This window comes from Schistocerca nitens, chromosome 3 (assembly GCF_023898315.1).
Source record: "Schistocerca nitens isolate TAMUIC-IGC-003100 chromosome 3, iqSchNite1.1, whole genome shotgun sequence".
Classification (NCBI taxonomy): Eukaryota; Metazoa; Arthropoda; class Insecta; order Orthoptera; family Acrididae; genus Schistocerca; species Schistocerca nitens.
The window spans coordinates 978,382,298-978,405,486 of record NC_064616.1 but is presented as its reverse complement, the minus strand read 5'-3'; the positions used below and the strand labels follow the sequence as shown (position 1 = coordinate 978,405,486).

Here is a 23,189-nt window from a genome sequence, read left to right as displayed (position 1 = left end):
GGGGATCCCAAACACTCGAGTACTACTCAAGAATGGGCCCCAGAGAATTCTGTACGTTCTCCCCTTTTAGAGATGAGCTACACTTCCCTAGAATTCTTCAAATAAACCGAAGACGACCATTAGGCTTCCCTACTACCAAAGTTACGCGCTCGTTCCTTTTCATATCGCTTTGCTACGTTACGCCTAGGTATTTAATCGAAGTGACGCAGTCACCACTAATACTGTATTCGAACATTAGAGGATTTTTTTACCACTCATGTGCATTAACTTTCATTTATCTACATTTCAAACAGGTTGCCATTAATCACACCAAATAGATCTGTTGAAATCAGCCTATATCGTCCTATAGTCACTCAACGACGACACTTTCCCGCCCACTACACCGCCATCAACAAACAATCTCATCTATTCTTCACATGACTGATGTATAAAGAGAAAAAGAGCAATCGTGCCACACTTCCGTAGGGACTCCAGCCTCATGAAAAGCTAACTACGCCATTTTAATAACAACTTTTTACGGAAAGACCTTGGAAGACAGCACTTCCGTAGCAATCTTTTTCGAATTAAAAAGCAATATTGTCTTCATCTGAATAAAATTGTGTATTATATTTCACCCCCATAGTGCTATTTTTTCATTTAGCAATCGTGTCTACAGAAATACCGCTTTCAAACTTTTATCAATTAAGTTGACGCACAATCGTCGATTTGTAAACGCAGCGGTGGCTTTAGTTAGCTCTTCAATGGTCTAACGACGTCGCATCGCGACAGCTTCCATCTTCTCATAAATCTAAAGCCGCTTCTATAGCGAATTTTGCTGCTCGAACTGTTCCAGGAAGTCCTTTGCTTCGCGGTAGGCTCGAAGGGCGCCCTTGACGAACAAGATAAGCAACCTGCTGCATCAGAAACTCCTACGACGGTTCTCCCACACAGGTCATTCGATACCACGCGGTGCGAAGCTAATTTGTTGCGAAGCGGCATCTTTTGATGAGCGTTCCTCTCCTCCACGCTACCGAATGCGGTGGCGCACTCCTCGAGGAGCGGGGTTCGAATACACGTTTCCCGTGGCTTCCCTAAATCGATGAAGGTAACGCCGAAATGGTTCCTTAGGAGAACCTGGCTGATTTATTTTCCCGTTTTAGCTTTATCGGAACTTCACCTCTGTGTCTAACGTCTTTGCCGTCGTCAAGACATTAGTTCGTTACCTTCCTCGCTTGTAATTTTCATGACTCTACTGACAAGAATCGTTTGTTCTTAGGTTTTCAATTTATTTGTGAACAGTGTCTTTTAAAGATATTTGAATACAGAAGTCCTATGCAGAGTTAGTATCTAATTCCTTCACGACGATTTTCTGAACTGCTTATTTCCGATGGCGTAGAGATGTAGACAAAGACGGCATAAGGCACTCCAATAGCAAGTGGAGCTCGTCAAGTGGCAGTGTTTCCGTACTCACTTTGGGAGTTGATAACTTCACAAGATTGAATATTTATGAGGTTCTCTCTGTTGAAAGATGAGCTGCTCTTACGGTTTACAGGGAGGTCAGCTAGACTCGGATCGAACTCTCCGGGCGGATTTCGTCAATTGGAGAAAAGGATTTGGAGAGGGAAAAAGATATTCCGTGTGGTTAAAGGGTAAGGACAGTACTTATAGAGATGACGGTTACTGTTGGCTCGAATAGTGGGAAGATAGAACGTGTGTCAGCAGGGCCTTAGTAGCTATCAAGAGGACAAGGGATTGGGAATTATGAAGAGGGAAGGGGGCGCTCTGATCTGGAGTGGGATAGGTAAGGAAGAGTACCGTATAAGTTGGTATAATGGAGAAATACCTGGGCTCATTTCATCGTCTGGGAGAGCGATTCGGATGAAGTTGCGTTGGGACAGAATATGGAGTGTGCGAAGGTGTTGGGATGGCTGGATAAGTTGGTATAGATGCAGCAGCTCACAAGGATTAACGATAAAAGGGGACGCAGTGGGGTTATTGGAATCTAGTTTTCGGATAGTGTAGAATATGCGGAGGTTTTCATTCCAGGTGACGAGTGGCGAGAATTTGATAAGTCAGTAGAGGATCCACGTGGGGGGAAGTAAATAGACGCGGAACGCAAGACTGGGAACACTGCGCTCGAGGATTTGGTGAGAATGACAGCGCTCGAGTGGAGCGGATATCGATGCGAGGCGAGTTCTGTAGGCGTGGGGTACAGTGGAGTTTGCAATCCTATGTTAGTGGCTCGATTCTATTGTGGGCTTTCTGTTGTGTTGTTAGTAGTATACATTTATAAAATACGGATCGCGTTCTTTTAATTTTCTCCAAGTATATGAAAAACGTATAAAATTTCGCGAATTTGTGTGGTTGCGATGTTTTTACGTGGATGTAGAAAAGCGGACTGAGCATAGGTGTGTTTTTGTTGCAGACGGAGAGCCAGTGCTCGTGCTCGGAGCGCGCGCAGGAGAGCGCCCGCCTCACGGCGCAGGACGACGACGGCTCGCCCGGCGACGAGGACGCGCTCAGCTTCTGCGAGTACCACGACGTGCCGCCCCCGCCCGACGGCGGCTACGGCTGGGTCATCGTCTTCGCCTCCTTCATGTGCAACATGATCGTCGACGGCATCGCCTACACGTTCGGCATCTTCCTGGGCGAGTTCGTCAACTACTACGGGGAGGGCAAGGGCAAGACGGCGTGGGTCGGCTCGCTGCTCTCCGGCATGTACCTCAGCGCCGGTAAGTTGGCCGCCTTCCGCCTTCGCTTAGTCGCCGTGCTGTCGCTGCGTGTTTTCGTACGATGTCGTTGTCTGTCGGAATGCTTCAACGAGCTAAGTCAAACTCTTCAGGAGATGAGCATTGGGAACAGATGCGGTAGTCCCGCATTGATTTTTTGGGCAAGAACCTAAGTTACGTAGCAGTGGATATCTTCGATCTAGAGAAGCAGCTAAAAGCACTTAATAAATTAAGTCTTCCGTCCAGATAGCGTATCAATTACACCGTGTGGTCAAAAGTATCCGGACCCCCAAAACCATACGTTTTTCATATTAGGTGCACTGTACTACCATCTGCTGCCAGGTACTCCGTATCAGCGACCTCAGTAGTCATTAGACATCGCGAGAGAGCAGAATGGGGCGCTCCGCGGAACTCACGGACTTAGAACGTGGTCAGGTTATTGGGTGTCACTTGCGTTATATGTCTGTACGCGAGATTTCCACACTCTTAAACATCCCTAGCTCCACTATTTCCGATGTGATAATGAAATGGAAACGTGAAGGGACACGTACTGCACAAAAGCGTACAGACCGACCTCGTCTTTGACTGACAGATACCGCCGACAGTTGAAGAGGATAGTAATGAGTAATAGGCAGACATCTATCCAGACCATCACACAAGCATTCCAAACTGCATCAGGCTTCACGGCAAGTAATATGACAGTTAGGCGGGAGGTGAGAAAACTTGGATTTCATGGTCGAGCGGCTGTTCATAAGCGACACATCACGCCGGTAAATGCCAAACAATGCATGGCTTGGTGTAAGGAGCGTAAACATTGGACGATTGAACAGTGGAAAAACGTTGTGTGGAGCGACGAATCACGGTACACAGTGTGGCGATTCGATAGCAGGGTGTGGGTATGACGAATGCCCGGTGAACGTCATCTGCCAGCGTGTGCAGTGCCAATAGTAAAATTCGGAAGCGGTGGTGTTATGGTGTGGTCGTGTTTTTCATGGAGGGGGCTTGCTCCCCAGGTTGTTTTGCGTGGAACTATCTCAGCACAGGCCTAGACTGATGTTTTAAGCACCTACTTGCTTCACACTGTTGAAGAGCAATTCGGGGACGGCGACTGTATCTTTCAACACGATCGAGACTGTTCATAATGCACTGCCTGTGGCGGAGTGGTTACACGACAATAACACCCTTGTAATGGACTGACTTGCACAGAGTCCTGACCTGAATTCAATAGAAAACCACTAGGACGTTTTGGAACGCCGATTTCGTGCCAGGCCTCGCCGACCGACATCGATACCTCTCCTCAGTGCCGCGCTCCGTGAAGAATGGGCTGCCATTCCCCAAGAAACCTTCCAACACTAGATTGAACGTATACCTGCGAGAGTGGAAGCTGTCATCGAGGCGAAGTGTGGGCCAACACCATCTTGAATTCCAGCATTGCCGATGGAGGGCGCCACGAACTTGCAAGTCATTTTCAGCCAGGTGTCCGGATACTTTTGATCACATAGTGTAGGTTGCCTTCAGAGTGTGCTGATACTATATCTCCATGTTAGGCTATCATATATAACCGCTTACTCGACGAAGGATCCGTGCCAGAAGAGTGGGAAGTTCCACAGGTCACACCAATATTCGAGAGACGAAGTAGGAGTGTCCGCAGCTCGTGGTCGTGCGGTAGCGTTCTCGCTTCCCGCGCCCGGGTTCCCGGGTTCGATTCCCGGCGGGGTCAAGGATTTTCTCTGCCTCGTGATGACTGGGTGTTGTGTGATGTCCTTAGGTTAGTTAGGTTTAAGTAGTTCTAAGTTCTAGGGGACTGATGACCATAGATGTTAAGTCCCATAGTACTCAGAGCAATTTGAACCATTTTGAAGTAGGAGTAATCCACTGAATTACCGACTCATATCACTGACGTCGATTTGCAATAGGATTTTGAACATATAATGTGTTTTAACGTTATGAATTACCTCGATAATAACGATCTGTTGATAGACAGTCAGCGCGGATTCAGAAAATATCGTTCATTTGAAACACAACTAGCGCTGTATTCGTACGAAGTAATATTATCGACAAGGAATCTCAAATTGATTCCATATTTCTAGATTTCCAAAAGGTTTTTGACACCATTCCTTACTAGAGACTTATAATCGAACTACGTGCCTATGGAGTATCGCTTCCGTTGTGCGGCTGGATTCGTGATTTCTTGTCAGAAGGGCCACATTACACAGTAATCAACGGAAAATGATTGAGTAAAACAGAAGTTGTATCCGGGGTTCTCCAATTAAGTGTTACAGGTCCTCTGCTGTTCCTAAATTATATAAAAGATTTAGAAGACAATCTGAACAGCTCTGTTACCTTGTTCCCAGATGATGCTGTCATTTACCGTCTGGTAAATTCTCCACAAGACCAAACCCAGTTGCAAAATTACTGAGACACGATATTTGTGTGTTGCGAAAAGTGGCAACTGTCCGTTAATGAGCAAGTGTGAGGTCATCCACATGAGTACCAAAATAAGTCCGTTACAATTCGTTTACAATAAATAACACAGTTTGACTAAATATCTAGGAATTACAATTACGGATAACTTAATCCGGGACTATCACACAGATAATGTTGTGGGAAAGGCAAACCGAAGACTACGTTTTATTGACAGGACACTTAGAAGATGCGTACAGGTCTACTAAAGAGACTGCCTACACTACACTCGTTCATCCTCTGCCAGAGTATTGCTTTGCTTACCAGACAGGGTTCACGGAGGACATCGAGAAAGGTTAAAGAAGGGCAGTTCGTTTTGTGTTATCGCGAAATAGAGGGTAGATTGTCACGGATATGATAAGAGAGCTGGGGTGGCAATACTTTAAAACAATTACGTCTTTCGTAATCTTTTCACGAAATTTCAATTACCAACTCTCTCCTCTGAAAGCAAAAATATTTTATTGTCGCGAACCTACATAGGGAGAAATTATTATCATAAAAAATAAAAGAAATCGGAGCTCGCACAGAAAAAATTACGTGTTCATTTTTCCCATTCGCCCTTAGAGAGTCGAACGATGGAGAAACAGTCTGAAGGTAGTTCAAAGAACTATTCCAGGCATTTACGTGTTAACTGTAGAGTACTGACGTTCCAGTCGAAGGGGTTTGCCGTTGCCTTCCTCTGACTTGCTAAGAACCGACACGGATACGTCTATTGGTGTGTGCGTGACTGCATTGAGTGCTTGTACAATGTAGCGTTGTATTTTTGATTTTATGAATGAAGAGAGGAGATAGAATGAATCCCGGTGCTGGCCCATAGCCTACTCCTCTGAAATAGCACAAAGGGGAGCCCCGGGCTAGTGTCCCGGGTCATCATCACACGTCCCCACTCCACGAGACATTACGTAGAGGTGTGGAACTAAACCGGGACATAGGCAATTCATCCTTGGGCAATAACTGCCAGTTGACCGTCGACAGAAATAAATGTAACGTATTCTGCACAAACATGTGAAGAGATACATCATTCTTCGATTGTAAGTATTTGAAAGCGTAAAATACGTAGGAATACATGTCTGGAGTCACCAACAGTGGAAAGACCTCATACGGATATCTGATGCCAGGTTCAGATTCACTGGAAGAATCCTAAAGTAATATAATTCAACCACGAAAGAAATTCCTTTCAAAATATATGCTCGACAGATACATGAGGATAGCTCGGCAGTCTTGGACCCTTACCAGGTGGTATTAATACATTACTTTGTGTGAAAATTGTAACATTCGAAAGGAATGGTTTGAATCATTCCACAGTCGAAGAAAGTATAGAATAGTGGACCCATAGTAAGTGCTCAAGACTGCAGAGAGCTGGCATTCACTTAGGTCCTCTAGTGCACTCTTTTGTGTGACCAGACAGGTCAGTGTTACGCCCCACTCAATCGGTGTAGAGTTGTTAAACTAAGTGGAAACGTGAAAGCCAGCGCCGCCATGGCTCATGGACGACAAAGGGAACAATATAAGTATGTGAATGAGTTCAGATGGGCAGAGTGATTGGGCTTCGTGAAACAGGTGTGTCCTACAGTGATACTGAGGCTCGTAATGGCACGCTACTACGACAGTAATACGTGTGTGAAACAGTATATGGGATAGAATGGCGCACAGCCACGAGTACTGGACCGCACAATGTGACGACAGCGCGGAATGACCGCTAAGGTACTGTGCTGAAGCACTGCAGCAGGTGTGGACGCCTTCATTGGCGTGCTGAGCGGCAAAATGTAGTGTTTTCAGACGATTCTCGCTTCAGTTCACCCTAAAGCAACGGCCGCGTGCGCCTTAGACGCTACCGTAATTAAAGCAATCGCGTACACTGCATTGTTGAGCGGCGTAGTGTCTCAATGACGGTGGCGACTGTGTGTATTTGTTTCTGGCAACAAAGTTTCCGTGTGAAAACATGACGAAACGTACTTTCTGAACGTTCAGCGTAGAAGAGATGCACAAGATGAATAAAGTGTGCACGTTTCGCCACAGGTTAGTTTAGCAAGCGTGAGAGCGTTAGAGGAGTGCTTAAAAAACTCTAGACTCTAGACAGAGGCGTTCTGCAGCATGGAGAAGTTTACTGTTAAATGTCCGAGAGCCTACTCTCCAAGAAGTGTCGTGTAATACATCACTCTTCCACGTAAAATGATAACGACGAGCGAAGAAAACAAATTAGAGCTCATAGGAAGGTTTACCGATAGTCGTTCTCCCCGCTCATCATTCCCAGATGAGATGGGGAAGGGGGGAGGTGTGGGAGGGATGAGTATAGGTTTCCGGTGTTCGACCTCAACTCTACATACGATGCACGCAACCAAACGTTCCTCTTCCAGAAACTCAGTAACGAACTATGAGACTACCATTTTGTCAGGATCGTTGAGTCTCTCTTACGTAACAGACAATTTTACGTCGTTCTCATTGATCCGATGGTGAAACGAAAGAAATGAACTGTCCCAGGGTGCTTTTGGCTCCCTCCCTTTATAACCTATACATTAATGACCAGCATACACCTAATCATAGTAGGCATTTTCCATGCGCAGCTCATAGGACAACATAAAACAGAAGTAGGAGAAAGCACTCAAAGACATGTCATAATATTGTCAAAATAACTTCCTTACACCGAATCCTTCAAAGACTGAAGTAAGCGCTTTCCACCTTCGATTTCTGCAAACAAACCGAAAGCTCAATGTTTCCTGGAACAATACCACATTGGAACAAACAAGCAAACCATCCCATCTGAAAGTGGCGTTGGATACGTCTCCGACATACAGACACCATTGTGAAAAGATTCTTCAGGTGGTCTCCAGAAATAATAGTTTGCGAAAATTCGTAAACAGTAAATGGGGAGCAAAACCTACTATCCTGAGAACGACAGCGCAAGCACTATGCTGCTCTGAGGCTGAATAACCCTCTCCAGTATGGACCAGATTAACCCACGTGAAGAACGTCAACATAAGCCGTTATGAAACATGTCGAATAACAACGGGGTGTATGAAACCGACGCCCCCAACCAAAGCTTTACAGAGCTACTTGTCTTGCGAGTCCCAGCTTAGGATTTCACAGAGAGGCTCAGACAAACCATCGATGATCGACATTCTCTCTTTGGCATTGAGCGCCAGCCTGAGCTATTGAGATCCCGTAAAAGATTCTTAAACACGGTCGTTGAAGAACCTCCACCTAACTATCCACGAGCTCAGGTTATGCCTGCCGGCACCACAGTTAACTGAAGAAAATGGAGGACCCTGAACCACAAAAGAACAGGGGTGGCCCCAGTAAAAGCAAACATGATCAAGTAGGGTCATCGTAACGTGGATGACGACAAGTGTGACTGTGATACTGTGCCGGACATGGAACACCGGCGAGCCTGTCCAAAACTCGACGATCTGTAGCTGGGCATGAAAGAAGCTCTGGATGTAAAGCCCCCCCCCCCCCCCCATCATGAGGTGGAGTGTAGATGTAGGTTATCATTCAGAATTATTTTTACAGAGAGTAGAAAACTAGACTCCCAAGTGGAGGACGTTGTTGTAGCAGCGGCCGACCTACAGGCAGACGGCCCGACTCTCAGTGATGGAAGAACTTGTGTCGCACACTCCTGTTTACTGGTCTCTGGTAAGCTGGTAAGTCTTGGGTTCCTTTAAGGCTGATGCTGTCTTACTGAAAAGCTGAAGGAGGTGCAGAGTTGCTTCTACTGCCACTCTCCGTCTTCTATTCTTGATTTACCAGTCTTGCTTTACTTATTTTTTCTTGTCTGGAAACCAAATCACATTCTTTCAGCCCAACATTGGGGTCCACATTTAATCAAAGTACATACTCAGTTATCTCTCAACTATGGATTTATGTTTTCTCGTTATTGCGCTAAAATGTCCATGTTCATGTGCACACAAACATTTCAAAAAAACTATCACTAATTCAGTGTCGCACCAGAAATGGTGAAGTACAATCAATGGTTAATGTATTAATAACCAGCCCTGATTTTAAAAATGATCAAAGTTCCGCTCTTCATAAGCATAAATTGACTCACCTAAATGTTTAAAAGTACTGGCAAATTTTCTAAGTACCGTTACCCTGTGGAGGCCCACGGCCTGCTTGCCATCCCGAACTGAGAATTCAAACGAAAGTGCGTTCAAGTAGCCAGGTATTGCAGTGTTCAAGAGTTCAACTGTACCAGTGCCCACGATTGGCAGCTTCTGTTGTATTTATACGCACGCTGTCCCCTCTTTTGGTACAGCATCAATTGTGATTTTTCAAAATGTGAAATGAGCAGGATCGAGTGTTGGTGCTATAAATTATACGTCGATGGATTTACATTTTCACGTCGGTGATTTTGGATCTTGCAAATTATTACACATCTATCGACTCTCATTAAAGCAATAAAAAACAGTTTAAACTAATGCGTGCGGAACAAAAAGGCAATTAAAAGTGTTAGAACTATAGTACCTGCAAATGAGACATTTGTATTTGGCGCAGCTTTTTATTCTCTACACATTAGTGCTCTCAGAACCTACATAACATGCACGAATTTCGAATGACATCTTCTTTATCCTTTTTATTATATATAAGCACTATTTTATAACTACGTCTATATTTTGGGCTAGTAGGATAATACGGATCACTTGTGGGTGTATCACGATACGTGTACATCTTGTAATTTGTGTGTACTGTCTTAATTTGTGATTTGTGCACTATTAATTTCTACATCCGTAGTCAAACTACTTCTTTGACAGGATCAATAAATTTACATGACATAATGTATAAGGGTATCTTCCCTTTCAAACAGTATCTCTTGCCTCTGTGGATTTGACTATTTCAGTGAATTACTGTATTTTATCGAAATTATGCATTCCGAAAACAGCTGTAACTTTCAGACTTTTTATCGTTAACGACTGGGTGAAAAGTTTATCTTCTTCATCTCAACAATATGCTAAGTTTGATGTATTATAGAATATGAGTTGTGTTTTTTTTTCAATTTAACCCAAAACGTTGGCGTAAGCTTATTAGATCCTTTAGGCAAAACTTTCGCCAGTTCCTAAAAACGCTGCCTGCCTCACGCCAACCTTTTACTTGCCTGAGCGTATCCCTGCCTTCAGTCTTCGCTTTAGGCCACGCTTCTTGTTGCCACACACAGCTACCACCGGTGGAAACAAGAAGAGAATGAAAGCATTTGAAACGTGGTGCAACGGAAGAATGTTACGATTACATGGGTAGCTTGAGTAATTGATGAAGAGGTACCGAATGGAATCATAGGCAAAACAAATTTATGGCCGTTTTAACTAAAATAAGTAGGTTGATAGGGTCCATCATTCTGAGGCACCAAGGCATTGTTAATTTGGTAATGGAGAGAAGGATGAGGCATAAAAATTATAGAGGAAATCCATAGCTTGACAACACTAAGCTGTTTCAGATGAATGTGGATTGCTGCAGCTATGGAGAGATGACTAATGAAACCAATCTTCAGACTGAAAACCACAACACTGCAACAACGTCCATCGTTACGACCGAGAACGATTTCTTTTTTTAAATTTATTTATGCGTTTATTTCCCTTAGCAGGATTAGGGCCTTCAAGTCATGTGTTACATCTTACCAGACATCCATAGTGTGTCAATATTACAATTTGTATAGTACATGAGTAATACGACTATATAATGATAATAATAATAGTAATGTTAATGAACATATGGAATTTAAGAAATGTCAGTCTTATTGACATTGTATTAAGCAACTTCCTCATTACATTCTTGTCAAATTTGATTAATGGCATTAGAAGGAGTCAATGTGGAGAAAAATTCGAAGATCGAGAAATGATAGGGTAAAATTAGCAGATGAGATTGAAAGAAGGAAACAGAAATATGAAGGGCTGAGAAAAATACAGAAGGTTACAGAAAGACAGAGATTCTGGTTCCCCGTTGGGCAAGAAGAAAACAATTGGGATCTACCAAGAGGGAAATTGCACCGACAAAGATAGATAATCTCCCTATGAATGTATTGTCCTACTGGATAAGGCGCAGGTTACAAGACGATTTCTTCAGCATTCGTATGGCTGAAAAGGAGAAGGAAATGGAGAAGTATTTAGTGTTATGCAAAGGTACAATCAAGACGAACGACATACCAGATCTGGTATTACTTTTATGGAATGATGATATGCGAGGAGACGTATTTAGGACATCAGCGACGAAGAAATCGATGAAGTAAACATAGCGTGTAGTGACCACTTTGCCTATCCGGTCGCATCCACCCTAACTGAGAATAGGAAGCAGTGATATGATCAAACAACCGAATCTTAAATATCTTCGGCAAGCATTCATAACTACTCGTAGTTGGGATCATCTATATTTTTCACTTTTTGCAGCGTGTTGATCTACATCACAGTAATATAAACATTTGACAGAACTAAAAATTGGATTAAATTTTGTTTAATTTGAGGTGTAAATATTTTTCTGGATTTTTGAAGGATCAGCAGGATGTCTAGAAATTCACGTAAGCACTAACTTACCCTATATCTACTGTAAAATTCATGCGAGGAATTGGAAATCAAAACTATCTGTGATACTCCGTCGTTGTTTCAAATGGTTTCCAACTGAAACGTCTTTCTTAAATTAAAATTTCATTCTGCGCCCTTTTTGCAACGCTAAGTCTCTAATACATTCGTCAATGTCAATTTATACCAGTTGTTCGGTTGCCAAAATAACGGGATCTGTTAGTCTCAATGTGAACATTGTAGATCTTAAATAATTTTAGTCAGTTTCAATTTAGGGAAGTTTCTCTCGCAACTAACATTACTTACGGCAGCTGTGAGGAATACTGTCAGCTTTATAAGTATATTAGTTAAATCTTCTTCAGATTGTGACTCAAAATAAACATTAGTAAACCCAGTGGGCCAAAATTAATATTCTTCCTAACAGTCTGTTGAAGCAACGAAAAATCGCAGAAGCACGCACTCGAACTTAAACTCTTCTCTGTCAGTATCTTGAGAAGCTTGGTTGAGGTTGTATTCCTCGTCACCAATGCCCAGTATTATTACAGACCTTAATGAAGGCATATTTTTCGGCCACATGCTGGTGCTGTTGGAATCTTTCTTGAATTTCGGCAGTTTCTCTATCTAATGAAAAAATATTTTTCGTTTCAAATCGTCTTCATGCTTTAGGCCCGCACGTCTAATTCCATCGCCAGAAATGTGCCTCCTCGTAATTCGTCTTCGAGATGCAAAGTTCTTCACTCAAATTTTTGGTAACTTCAGGCCTCCTCTACGAGTTCCAATTGCCTCTCTTCCAACACCGTCTGAAAGGCGCTTATTTTCTGAGCACACTGATCTACGTGAAGTTCCCCCGTTTGCAAATAATTTTGGGCACCATTCACTTCGTGCAGCACCTGTTGCCAGAGACTCAAGAAACACAGAAACGAAAATTATTGCATCCCGATTAACAAATTTTCTGCCACTGTTCGTGTGTTCAAACTTTCTGTTAGGTTCTCTAGCGTTCTGAATTTCTTTGTAATGATTTTGTGTCTTGTTTATTAGATAGCCTTTTGCGCTCCAAGGTGTGTCCTGAATCCCCTCCAACCTTGGGGTGGAAGCCAGTCAGTCTGTTACCGTAACACTTACTGGCTGGAATATTTAATCTAATATGAATGTCATCCACACTAGAGATTTAGAGGACCTAATAGCAAACCCCTGCGTAGTTTATAGCACACGCAGGTATTCTGCAGGGTATGGAGAACAAGTAGGGTATTTGTTCCTCCAGCTCTGATTTTCGTCGGTGAGATATTACGTGGAGAACAAGTATGGTATTTTTTCGTCCAGCTATGATTTTCGAGGGTGAGAGATTACGTGTTAACTTAAATTTGAGGAAATTTGGCGTAAAAAAGATCAAGGTGTTACTGAACTTGACCAACCTAAACTTCTGCGGCAGAAAAAAGTTCCAAAATAACTCCATCAAGGAAATAAAGGATACATAAATTTCAAAACGATTCAAGAATTTTTCAGGAAATCATATTGTGAACCTTTCAATCAGTTCACTGCATCTCTCAGGAGTAGATCCGTTAAACAATCTGCAAAATTTTTTAAATCTTTGGAAAAATTCACTCTTGGATATACTACAGGCGTCGATAAAACTGTAAAATTTTACAAAAACGATTTTGATCGAATGACGCTGATAAGCGATATAGAGACATGGTTTTGCAACTTAGGAAGAGACAGAATGAGCAGGAAAAGACCTTGAGGGAAGTTGTGGAGTTCCTAAAAAAATATGAATGGCCAAGAGGCTGGTTCAAATGACTCTGAGCACTATGCGACTTAACTTCTGAGGTCATCAGTCACCTAGAACTCAGAACTAATTAAACCTAACTAACCTAAGGACATCACACACATCCATGCCCGAGGCAGGATTCGAACCTGCGACCGTAGCGGTCGCTCGGCTCCAGACTGTAGCGCCTAGAACCGCACGGCCACTCCGGCCGGCGAATGGCCAAAAGGATTAATTCCAAGTTTTTATGCAGTTTGTTCGCTTACTTATTAAAATTCCTTTATTATCCAGTTCTAATGAACGGAGTTTTTCTTTTTTACTTCCATTCAAATCTTACTTAAGATCAATAATGCTACGTGATTGACTCAATGCTATTGTTATTTTACGTATTTACTTAGGTATTACTAATAAAGCAGATTTAGATGATTTGTTAACTACATTTTTTTGTGGCACGCAAAGCACAGCACAGATTTTACATTATGCAGGTGACTTTTTCTAATGAATAGCATTTAAGAAAGTAAATAATATTTTATGAATCATTTTGAATTATATTTACGAGGGGAGACCCTGTTTTGGACACCCGCTCACAAAAAAACATAAACTGCCGGGCTTGATATGTTATGATTCCAAGTGTCTACAAAAAGATCTTTCTTCAAAATGTTTGGAGATTTTGTTTTCCAACAGCATCTTCTCATTTGTAGAGCAAAATATCCTTCGATGTTGTCCATAACTGCATTGATGGGCATCATGCACCTTCCTCTTCTATTTGGTAATTACTCGAAAACCATTGAATAAACTACATTTTACAAACAGAGTCGAGTTTTGAAAATGAATGTATTTTATGGGTAACTTGAGCCCACAGTTATATCACATTTGATGGTTATAAATGTGATTCAGGGTCACTTGAGCTCAACTCATGTGACAAAACAATGGACTAGAGTAGGCCACTTTTGCATCTTATGTTGGCAACTTTCTAAATCAACGTGTTTATACGGTTTTACGAAAACAATAAAATGAGTGTGGGTAAAGTTCTAAAAGGTATGAAATTTTAAAAAAAATCGCTTACCATCGGTCTATGTCCTTTGATACTCGTGGAGGCGCAAGTTGAGGAGTAAACGAAACAATAATTTTTCGTTGTTACAAATGAACTAGAACAAAGCCTCTGGTGGCCAGTATATGAACTAACAAAGCTATGCGTACTAAAGACACTGCTGCTATCTCTCGGAAAATCATAATTTTAACACTCACATCAGCAACTGATGCCTCTGACAACAGATCAAACTATTTTTCTTTTTGGGCTGAAGATAACACTAAGGGCTCAAGTGACCTTAGTTTACGGTACAATTGTCAAGGTCAAAGCCCATTTTGAACCACTTCCATTTGTCCGCTTGCCTTGAAATTCTACGTAAATACCTAGGTAGTCCCGATGACGAAACATTAACTGATGTAATGACTGTGAAGATAGGATTATCCAGTTCGGTTGCTCCCCGCTGCCCCCCCCCCCCCCCTTTTGTGCCGCCCGGGGACATGGTCCCACCGACATCCCACGGGCTACGCCACTGATTACACGCTGTATTAAGAACAATGTCCCACATTCTGTAATGTCCAAAGGACCATCATCAATCACGGTGACTTCAGTGGGACTATTGTCTTTGAGGGAAAGTGTCATTTCTGTCTATATGATTGCGTATTTCTTTCAGTTACCTTCTGTACTATACTGTATCTGTTCTTTCTATGTATGGTCCAAGTTTCATCGAGCTGTGTTACTTGACAGTGACACATCATGCGAAAGCTACTTTCGTTCTTAAGTTTTGCATACCAATGTATATTGAAAACAGTATCAAAGGCTTTGATGATGTTTGATATCGTAACTCACTTTGATCAATGCAGTTTTGTGTTACAGAAGACTGAATGATATTTACCGTGGCCGTTGTGAGATTTAATGAGATACACCAGCTGTTTGCGAACAATTTACTCCTACGCTTTAGATATTGCGGATAATTTGCTGATATATTTATAGCCACATGGTGAGTTTGGGTTATCATTCTTGATTATGGGTTGATCTGAGCTTGGTTTCCACTCTGTAATATATGTACCACTAACATGAGAGAGCTTGAAAACGTGTTTAACAAGCAGCTACTACGTCGATAAATTCCCTAACAGCACCCGCATTATTCTGATGTCAAGCAGCGTGCTAACCTCGTGCTCTGCCAGTTGACTCTGAATATCCGGTTTACTGCGTGTTTCACAGATGGAAGGCAAAAACTTGGTTTCAGCTAAGCCTTGCAAAAGCTTCGACACTGCGTAACAGTTTTGTTATCGGAAAGGATTTTCTTCAAAGTGTTTCACAATCTAAAAGTGTAATACTAATGGTTTCAAAAAACTTCTTATTCAGTACTACTGCGATGTTTCCTACGAAAAATAGGATTCTATGGCATATCTGTCCAGTTCTACGACTAGATTGAAAATTTTCTGACAGCCAGGACGCAGCATGATATCCTGGATGAACAGACGTCTAGTAACATTTGGTGCGTCACAGAGCAGTGTAATAAAGAGCATATAGGAAACTTAGCGTTAAACGTCCCGTCGACAGTGAGGTCATTAGAGTCGTACCGCTAGCTCGGATTGTTTTAAGGGAGGGGAAGGAAATCGGCCTTGCCTTTTCTACGGAAACATCCGGAGTTTTGCCTAGAGCGGCTTAGGGAAATCACGAAAAACCTAAATCTGGATGGCCGGGCGTGAGTTTGAACCGTTGTTCTCCCAAACACGAGTCTAATATGCTCACCTTGGCGCCACCTCGCTCGGTCGGAGGGTAATAGTACCGTCGTTATTTATGCTTTACATTATCACCTTTCTGGACAGTATTACAGACAATTGCAAACTATTCGTACATGATTCAGTTATATTTGTTAGGGAACTTTGTCTGGGAATATCCAGTAGAACTCGACAAGATGTCAGCCTGATGCAAAGACTGGTAACATGCTCGTATTGGAGAGAAATTTAAAATTGTGTAATTCACAATACCTACGGAAGTTGGACAGAAATGTGGAAACACCATGAGAAATGCATACGTGATCATAAATGCAGGTGCTAGCTAAGCCTGCAGATTGTGCTGTTGATTTTGACCATCAACGGCACCCCAATAAGTTGCGAGTGCTGTCCTTGCCAGAACAGTGTTCTATGTCGTTTTGGGTGCATTATGTGGGACCTAAGTGAATTCGGACGTGTGCCAACTGCCGGCGCACGTACATCTACATCTACATTTATACTCCGCAAGTCACCCAACGGTGTGTGGCGGAGGGCACTTTACGTGCCACTGTCATTACCTCCCTTTCCGGTTCCAGTCGCGTATGCTTCACGGGAAGAACGACTGCCGAAAGCCTCCGTGCGCGCTCTAATCTCTCTAATTTTACATTCGTGATCTCCTCGGGAGGTATAAGTAGGGGGAAGCAATATATTCGATACCTCATCCAGAAATGCACCCTCTCGAAACCTGGACAGCAAGCTACACCGCGATGCAAAGCGCCTCTCTTGCAGAGTCTGCCATTGGAGTTTGCTAAACATCTCCGTAACGCTATCACGCTTACCAAATAACCCAGTGACGAAACGCGCCGCTCTTCTTTGGATCTTCTCTATCTCCTCCGTCAACCCGACCTGGTACGGGTCCCACACTGATGAGCAATACTCAAGTATAGGTCGAACGGGTGTTTTGTAAGCGGGTGCTTCCGTCACCAAGGAAGCCAGAATGTTTGGTGTTTGAAGAGGCACAGTATCGAAGAAACGTCATCCGCTAAGTCGCATTTTGGACGAAAGTGTGTATTGAATGATCGTGACAGATGGTCACTGAAGTGGATTTTCAAGAAAAATAAGAGGATTAAAGCTATAAAAGTCGCCACAGAACTGAATGTCACACTCGTGAACCCTCAGCACCAAAACAACAGGAAGGGAGCTCCATAAGCATGGAGTTGCAGGGCGAATTGGAATTCAAAGCCACTCATTAGTGATGCAAATGCCCATAATAGGAGACTTTGGTGCCGAAGCCATAAAACATGGGCTACGTAGCATTGGAAGACAGTCGTTTAGTCAGATGAGTAATGTTTCACAATGTTTCCAGCTTCTGGCCGAATTTGCATCAGAAAATGAAACATGGGGGAGGGGGGAGGTTGGTGATGACTTGACCATTTAATGGTATTACATGGGTCCACATGGTTACTCTGCCAGCTCGCATTACTGCGAAGGATTATATGACCATTTTGTCTGATCAGGTCCATCCCACTGTACAGAGTTTGAAACTTCCTGGCAGATTAAAACTGTGTGCCTGACCGAGACTCTAACTCAGGATCTTTGCCTTTCGCGGGCATTATAGAACATCTCCCAGGCTGTGCCAAGCCATGTCTTCGCAATTTCCTTTCTTCCTGGAGTGCTAGTTCTGCAGCATCGCAGAAGAGCTTCTGTGCAGTTTGGAAGGTAGGAGACGAGTTACTGGCGGAAGTAAAGCTGTGAGGAGGGGGCGTGGGTCGTGCTTGGGTAGTTCAGATGGTAGAGCACTTGCACCGAAAGGCAAAGGTCCCGAGTTCGAGTCTCGGTCCGGCACACGGTTTTAATCTGCCAGGAAGTTTCATATCAGTACACCGTCCACTGCAGAGTGAAAATTTCTTTCTGTACAGAGTTTATTCCCCAGTGGAGATGCTGTGTTCCAAGACGACAGGGTCCCTGTCCACACAGCTCACATCATCGTCCAAGACTGGTTTTGTAAGAACGAACGTGAAATGACGCATCTCCTCTCGCCACCAAATTCACCAGGTCTCAGTCTTACTGAACATTTGTTGTCTACTTTGGAGAAAAGAGTGCGTGATCTCTATCCACCTTCGTCATCGTTTCCTGAACATGAGGGTATTTTTCAGGAAGAATCCTACACAATTCTCTTGAAAACCACGCGGGACCTGTATTTATCCTTTCCGAGATGACTGGAAGTTGTTTTGAATGCAATACGTTTTCTTATGCCGTATTAGGAATGGTAATGCGCTGTGCTGTTAGTGATTGCATATATTTTTCCATTACATGTAGGAATCTCATATTGTCTACAATATTAGTGGGTCACAACAATTCGTCATGCCATGCAAGAATTTCGGCGTAACAATATGTAGAGAAATGAAGTGAGACGATCGTATTGTCTCCTTTGTAGTCAAAGAAAACGAGATGCTGCGATTAACTGGTAGAATGCTGAGAAATTATAATTTATCTACAGAATAAATTGCACACAATAGACTTGTATGGCCAACACTAATGATTAAGTGTATGGGGATCATACCATATCGCAATGACAGGGACATCGAGTGTATACAAAAAAGGAGGGAGGGAATTGTAACATTCTTGTTTGGCAGGCGAGAGGGTGTAACGGAAATTTTGAAAAAGTTCACTGACAGAACGACACCATGAATCTCTCGAGAACCTGTTTAGGAAACTACAAGAACTCTCTTTCTTGGAAGAAATTATAGATATCCTTCAACCCCCTACGTATCGATCCGATAGACATCATCCAGATAAACTTTCTCCCATGCTCCATCAGTGAATTAGATGGAAATTAATCTTAACATATGGTACCCTCTGATTAACAGACTACAGATGTACATTATGCCTGCTGAAGCCAGGGACGTAGTTTTACACGGCAATCACAAAGACTTCACATGATCCAGAAGAATTATGTTTTAATCTTACTGAAGTAGGTAGGAGGTCCTACAGAAACAGTCTTCTTGCCTTTGATGGGCCTATGTTTGATATCGTTGGATTAATGCGATAGTGTGATGAAAAATCAGTCTCCGAAGTAAACATCACGTCAGAATTATTACCACTTTTCTAAAGTCCGCTGAAAAGATCAGAATGCGGGTAGCGTTCATTCGCTGTCGTATATGGTACATAAGGTGTCAAATTTATCCTACTGCACAACTATTCCTCCATTTTCGGCACTACCTTCATACACCTAGACGCTATTACGGCCTAAAACGACATATTTTTTTCTGATTGCGTGTATTACTAAGAGTGTTAAACAAGGGTTACAGTCGGATGGTTTATATACTGAAGGGACTAGGCAGTTGATAAGCTGAACAGACAAATTGTCAGTATCGTTGTGCAGTATGTCCGCTGTTACAAAGCACTGCAAACCCAATATACGTGATACAGGTACACACTTGACACATTACGTCGAAGAAGAAAGAAAGACACAATCTCATAGTCCTAATATTTCCCACTAAAGTCTATCAAAAGATAGTCACAGTGTGAACTGGAGGGAACGAATAAGCAAGTATGTATAATAAACCATGAGCTTTTCACCTGAATATGTTTAGCCTCAAACCCAAAAAATATTCACACTCATTATGAGAATTTAATTTGCTTGTGATAGGTGTCATAACCATATACGCAAAAAGAAGTGAAACACGCAAGTAAAAAAACAAATAGACTCTATACCCATTGGAATAACAGACAGCAGCAGTGTTATGAAATCTAGATTAAAATTTTTACCTTAACTGCTTTCTTTTATACCATAGATAATTATAATCTAAAAAAGAAGCAAGTAGACAAGTATACGTCTGTATATGGTCGACCTGTATTACACATTTAAAATAACCTCAATGACAGCAGCTCTCAGTTAATCTAGGTTGAGATTGCCACAACAGTCACAGATTCTCAAGAAATTAATAATAATTTGGATAGAAGCTCTGTATGTAATTAGTCACATAGCAACCACTGGATGACAGAATCGAAGGCTTCATATTTGAAACGCTTCAAGTGAATCACAAAGTTAATACAACTTCAGAAATATTTAGGTCACATACTGATAATGGTTGTTGTTGTTGTTGTTGTTGTGGTCTTCAGTCCTGAGACTGGTTTGATGCAGCTCTCCATGCTACTCTGTCCTGTGCAAGCTTCTTCATCTCCCAGTACCTACTGCAACCTACATCCTTCTGAATCTGCTTAGTGTATTCATCTCTTGGTCTCCCTCTACGATTTTTACCCTCCACGCTGCCCTCCAATGCTAAATTTGTGATCCCTTGATGCCTCAAAACATGTCCTACCAACCGATCCCTTCTTCTAGTCAAGTTGTGCCACAAACTTCTCTTCTCCCCAATCCTATTCAATACCTCCTCATTAGTTACGTGATCTACCCACCTTATCTTTAGCATTCTTCTGTAGCACCACATTTCGAAAGCTTCTATTCTCTTCTTGTCCAAACTGGTTATCGTCCATGTTTCACTTCCATACATGGCTACACTCCATACAAATACTTTCAGAAACGACTTCCTGACAATTAAATCTATACTCGATGTTAACAAATTTCTCTTCTTCAGAAACGATTTCCTTGCCATTGCCAGTCTACATTTTATATCCTCTCTACTTCGACCATCATCAGTTATTTTACTCCCTAAATAGCAAAACTCCTTTACTATTTTAAGTGTCTCATTTCCTAATCTAATCCCCTCAGCATCACCCGATTTAATTTGACTACATTCCATTATCCTCGTTTTGCTTTTGTTGATGTTCATCTTATATCCTCCTTTCAAGACACTGTCCATTCCGTTCAACTGCTCTTCCAAGTCCTTTGTTGTCTCTGACAGAATTACAATGTCATCGGCGAACCTCAAAGTTTTTACTTCTTCTCCATGAATTTTAATACCTACTCCGAATTTTTCTTTTGTTTCCTTTACTGCTTGCTCAATATACAGATTGAATAACATCGGGGAGAGGCTACAATCCTGTCTCACTCCTTTCCCAACCACTGCTTCCCTTTCATGCCCCTCGACTCTTATAACTGCCATTTGGTTTCTGTACAAATTGTAAATAGCCTTTCGCTCCCTGTGTTTTACCCCTGCCACCTTCAGAATTTGAAAGAGAGTATTCCAGTTAACATTGTCAAAAGCTTTCTCTAAGTCTACAAATGCTAGAAACGTAGGTTTGCCTTTTCTTAATCTTTCTTCTAAGATAAGTCGTAAGGTTAGTATTGCCTCACGTGTTCAAACGTTTCTACGGAATCCAAACTGATCTTCCCCGAGGTCCGCTTCTACCAGTTTTTCCATTCGTCTGTAAAGAATTCGCGTTAGTATTTTGCAGCTGTGACTTATTAAACTGATAGTTCGGTAATTTTCACATCTGTCAACACCTGATTTCTTTGGGGTTGGAATTATTATATTCTTCTTGAAGTCTGAGGGTATTTCGCCTGTCTCATACATCTTGCTCACCAGATGGTAGAGTTTTGTCATGACTGGCTCTCCCAAGGCCATCAGTAGTTCTAATGGAATGTTGTCTACTCCCGGGGCCTTGTTTCGACTCAGGTCTTTCAGTGCTCTGTCAAACTCTTCACGCAGTATCTTATCTCCCATTTCATCTTCATCTACATCCTCTTCCATTTCCATAATATTGTCCTCAAGTACATCGCCCTTGTATAAACCCTCTATATACTCCTTCCACCTTTCTGCCTTCCCTTCTTTGCTTAGAACTGGGTTGCCATCTGAGCTCTTGATATTCATACAAGTGGTTCTCTTCTCTCCAAAGGTCTCTTTAATTTTCCTGTAGGCAGTATCTATCTTACCCCTAGTGAGACAAGCCTCTACATCCTTACATTTGTCCTCTAGCCATCCCTGCTTAGCCATTTTGCACTTTCTGTCGATCTCATTTTTGAGACGTTTGTATTCCCTTTTGCCTGCTTCATTTACTGCATTTTTATATTTTCTCCTTTCATCAATTAAATTCAATATTTCTTCTGTTCCCCTTGGATTTCTATTAGCCCTCGTCTTTTTACCTACTTGCTCCTCTGCTGCCTTCACTACTTCATCCCTCAGAGCTACCCATTCTTCTTCTACTGTATTTCTTTCCCCCATTCCTGTCAATTGTTCCCTTATGCTCTCCCTGAAACTCTCTACAACCTCTGGTTCTTTCAGTTTATCCAGGTCCCATCTCCTTAAATTCCCACCTTTTTGCAGTTCCTTCAGTTTCAATCTGCAGTTCATAACCAATAGATTGTGGTCAGAATCCACATCTGCCCCTGGAAATGTCTTACAATTTAAAACCTGGTTCCTAAATCTCTGTCTTACCATTATATAATCTATCTGATACCTTTTAGTATCTCCAGGATTCTTCCATGTATACAACCTTCTTTCATGATTCTTGAACCAAGTGTTAGCTATGATTAAGTTATGCTCTGTGCAAAATTCTACAAGGCGGCTTCCTCTTTCATTTCTTCCCCCCAATCCATATTCACCTACTATGTTTCCTTCTCTCCCTTTTCCTACTGACGAATTCCAGTCACCCATGACTATTAAATTTTCGTCTCCCTTCACTACCTGAATAATTTCTTCTATCTCGTCATACATTTCATCTATTTCTTCATCATCTGCAGAACTAGTTGGCATATAAACTTGTACTACTGTAGTAGGCATGGGCTTCGTGTCTGTCTTGGCCACAATAATGCGTTCACTATGCTGTTTGTAGTAGCTAACCCGCACTCCTATTTTTTATTCATTATTAAACCTACTCCTGCATTACCCCTATTTGATTTTGTATTTATAACCCTGTAATCACCTGACCAAAAGTGACCAAAAGTCTTGTTCCTCCTGCCACCGAACTTCACTAATTCCCACTATATCTAACTTTAACCTATCCATTTCCCTTTTTAAATGTTCTAACCTACCTGCCCGATTAAGGGATCTGACATTCCACGCTCCGATCCGTAGAATGCCAGTTTTCTTTCTCCTGATAACGACG

At 42.3% G+C, this 23,189-nt stretch overlaps 1 protein-coding gene across 2 annotated transcripts in view; it reads left to right on the top strand.

Moving 5' to 3' along the window:
- The window catches only part of LOC126249043 (monocarboxylate transporter 3), a 425,057-nt gene that overhangs the window by 241,801 nt on the left and 160,067 nt on the right, over positions 1-23,189 (top strand). For both annotated transcript variants that reach the window (XM_049950669.1, XM_049950670.1), the window contains exon 2: positions 2,405-2,711. In XM_049950669.1, the coding sequence (XP_049806626.1) occupies positions 2,405-2,711 (307 nt within the window). The remainder of the gene's footprint in view (positions 1-2,404; positions 2,712-23,189) is intronic.